Raw genomic sequence first — 3,801 nt, forward strand, 5'->3', positions numbered from 1 at the left:
AAAAAATCTTAAAAGGCCCCTCATTGTTGATAACGGAACGTGAAATGAAAAGTGTTAACAGCCACAACCACGACTAAATTTGTTATTACAGAAATTTCAAGAATTGTAGAATTGTTCAAAATATCAACAGACGTTTGTGGCCTAATTGAACATTGTGATTTTGTAGTAATTGAGTTTATTTAATTATTAATTACTTTAAACAATTTTAAGTCGTCTCGCAGTCCCATTGGATGTTTGCTGGGGTCAGAGAGGCGCTTCAGTTCACCGGTGTTCCCGATAGAGGGCGCGCTATGCGGAAGTGATGGGAGTCCACCACTGACTACTGCAGGAGTCGCCAGTCTGGTTTAGCATAGACGACTGTTAGATTGTGTTTATGCAAAACATATCGTTTAGCTGAACACCAGACGGGGAATAAATAGCCTTCATCATGTCAAAGAATACGGTGTCCGATCGTTTCCGTAAAGTGGATGTGGATGAATACGACGAGAATAAGTTTGTGGACGAGGAAGAGGGAGGAGAAAACCAGCAGGGTCCAGATGAGGCAGAGGTGGATTCTCTCATCAGACAATATCCTTTTTTATTCACCAGCCAACATGTGCATTATATAAAATAGTCTTGTATTTTCAGTGGCACTAGCTCATGTAAATAATTTCCTTGTGCTTTATGCTTGAGTGGGTAATTATGACATCAGCAATGGATATAATACGGCCAATTATATATTTTCCTGAAAAAAAAATGCATTGAAACAATTGAAGCAAAAAGTGCTTATTAACAAGTAGACTAAAAAGATTTCATTTTGCTCGCAGCCAGTTTTACATCAACATTATATGCACTGATTTGCTGTTCATAATTCATGAGTAGCCTGAGACACCAGCTGGCCTGCAGAAGACCCCACACAGACTCAACTGGCTTCTTTGCACTATTCCACTCATTCACGTTTATTTTACTGGACAGGCACCGATCCAGTGTCATGTAATATTGATAGCGTTGTCTATTTTTAAGCTTTTATAGTTTATAAGTGAAGCGAAAATCGTCCCAAACATGCTTGTCTAGTTTCGTTGACCGCTCGTGCTGCATTATGAACATGCATTAGCTCATATTCAGTCCTCTGAAATGTCCAGGCCTGTCTTAACGTTCCAGACATTCTTTTTAACAAAACTGTTTGTGAAAAAAGATGCTGATTACTAAGTATTATGCTGATGGTGATTGTTAACTACAACATACTAGTTTCAAACGGTGTGGGGGTTGTAAATATTAGGTTCTTCTGTCATTTGAAACGGTTGCATTATATAGTATAAGGAAGTTGAATTCATGTCCTTATATGTCAGTTTTGGAGTACCCAGGGCCTTATTTCCTGTTTCTAAAAGTGCAGCATGTCCACAGCATTTGGATATTGTAAAGCAGCATGTATTCATGCATAGATATTTAAATAGTGCTGGTGTTTTTCTTAACTCCACTCTTCAAAGGGAACCTTATGGGTGCACTGCAGGCAGTGTTAAAAAACCCACCAATCAACACAAAGAATCAGACCATCAAGGTGAGTCGTGCCACCTTTTTTCCTAAAAGGAAAAAATGATTTTACTCTGATATCATAGAAAATCATAACATTTTGTTGTCAGGGTCAACATAATTTTGGATATAAAATTGTTGCACATTCATGGTTTTCCTTTAATGAATAATTGGATTTGTTTTTGTTGCTGACATTTTGCTTATTCCAAGGTGTCATTAATATAGTACAACATTCCACAAAAAGGATAGCAATGAATGCACATGCACAGCCATCCACTGTAATAACTACAAGGAATTTCTCTCGCTTAACTGTAGTGGGCTTCAAAGTCGAAAAAATACACAAAACTACATACAGTTGCATTTTTCTGACATTCTGGATGTAGGATCGTGCTGAAGGTCTAGTGCTGAAGGTGCTCAGCTCCTTTAAGAGCACTGACATGGAGAAGAGATTTCAGTCTCTGGATAAGAATGGAGTAGATCTGCTCATGAAATACATCTATAAGGGGTTCGAGCGGCCTTCTGAGAACAGCAGCGCTGTCCTACTGCAGTGGCATGAAAAGGTAGGGTTAATAGCAATGGAATAGTAATGTTCTAATAGCAAAGCATGTGGGAGGTCAGCAGTTAAATTCTTCCTCTGTATTCTCCTCAGGCTCTCTCTGCAGGTGGAGTGGGCTGCATCGTGAGGGTCCTAACAGCCAGGAAAACAGTGTAAACTGCAGTGGGTTAGCATAGCGCACAGAAAAACACAACCCAGCAGCGGGAAATCCTGCTGAGACACTCAAAACAAAGCGATGACTTTCCACAGGGTACTGAAGAGGACCTCTCATCAGATTTCAATGCGTTTTACCCTCTTCTGTTATATCACTCTTCACTCACATAGTCAAAAACGCATAACCGTGCCATCAGTTGTATGCTAGATTTACAGTAGCTTCTCTCAGGAATACTTTTCTATGCTCTTCTGTATTGTATTCAGCAATCTGAATACAAGAGACTTGTTAGAGTTTTATAAAATCTTGCTTAAGTTTATTATAACCTTTTATTATTAATAGTCATTTACTTGCCGATCTTCTTGGAGAGAAATGTAACGTGTTATTTTAGTCTGCATGTGTGAGAAAGGCTTAAAATGAACAGTCACAGATTGGTCGGTGTGTCTCACAGGCACGATGTCTGTCTACAGTGACTGTCGGATTATGAATAATACTCTCTGGTGCATTAAACCTTCCCATCACTGATCCCTTCTCATTTGTTCTAAATCTCCAGGCGTTATCTCCATAGTATTTATTTTTTCATAACCAAAGCGCATTAGCTTAAATACTCCTATAAGACATTGTTACAATGCCGATCATATGAAACATCTGTTTGAATTTCTTGGCAGATGGAGCCATCTCACTAATTGTGACTTTCACTAATGCTGTTATAAAGTATTAATATCTTGTCTTAATGTATCTGTGTCAGCATTCCAAAGCACTTATTGCCGTGGACCATTGTTATTGTGTGTGTCAGAATGCATATGTCTGTATCCAGACTGCGTCAGGAGGCGTTTTTAAGCCAATCATGTTAAATACTGCCTCAAAGCAGATCATTACTGATCCAGTCTGATCTGAGATATATTGTCTGATCACAGGGACCTGCCTCTACAATGCAGTAATACAGAAAGACATAGTGAAAACACTCAATAAACCAAACCAGTATAATGACTGCCTTACAAAATATTCCTTTTTTTATGTTTGTGCTTTTGTGATCGATTAATAAAATGTTTATATACTCTCAAGGACTTTTGAATTTATAGATTTAGGAATATTATCTATTCACATCATCTGTGGTAAAAGCGCCACACTATAGATGTCAACTTTGGTTTTGTTACTTTGCTTTTTACAAATGTTGGGTCAAAATAATTTTTTCTGGTCATTGAAATAGCATTTAACTACAATATTTCCTTCCAATATACACTACCATTCAAAAGTTCGGGGTCTGTAACAGATAGTATTAAACGTTAGCTAAACCCTAAGAATTCACAACGTGCTCTCATTATAATGTTATGTATACAGAGTTATTAATGTTCTGCATTTCTGTTTTGAGCTGCGCGTTGAAGATGACCAGAAGCATCTAGCAGGTTTTTAATCAATGGGATTTATCATTTATCTCATATAATACGCTTCGTTATCTATACAACATAATGTTAATATTACGACTTATAGGCTATCACGAAATTCCCCGAATGCAGAAGTGAACGTGAATGATCCTTTTGTGGACGCGTTCTCGTGCAGAAACACGGTAAACTCTCATCAAAAT

General features: G+C 37.9%; 1 protein-coding gene across 2 annotated transcripts; it reads left to right on the forward strand.

Moving 5' to 3' along the window:
• The first annotated feature begins 308 nt into the window (after positions 1–308).
• On the forward strand, positions 309–3,278 carry LOC306879753 (actin-related protein 2/3 complex subunit 5-A-like). Of its 2 annotated transcripts, none has more exons than XM_079432930.1 (4): positions 309–595; positions 1,490–1,537; positions 1,893–2,069; positions 2,159–3,278. In XM_079432930.1, exons 1-4 carry the CDS (start codon positions 428–430, stop codon positions 2,219–2,221), a joined length of 456 nt encoding a protein of 151 aa, XP_079289056.1. In that variant the 5' UTR covers positions 309–427; the 3' UTR covers positions 2,222–3,278. The 2 variants fall into 2 exon arrangements, with proteins under 2 accessions (XP_079289056.1, XP_079289055.1); XM_079432929.1 differs by having other exon boundaries at positions 309–566; positions 1,464–1,537.
• Positions 3,279–3,801: the final 523 nt, after the last annotated feature.

This window comes from Barbus barbus (genome assembly GCF_936440315.1).
Source record: "Barbus barbus genome assembly, chromosome: 14".
Lineage (NCBI taxonomy): Eukaryota > Metazoa > Chordata > Actinopteri > Cypriniformes > Cyprinidae > Barbus > Barbus barbus.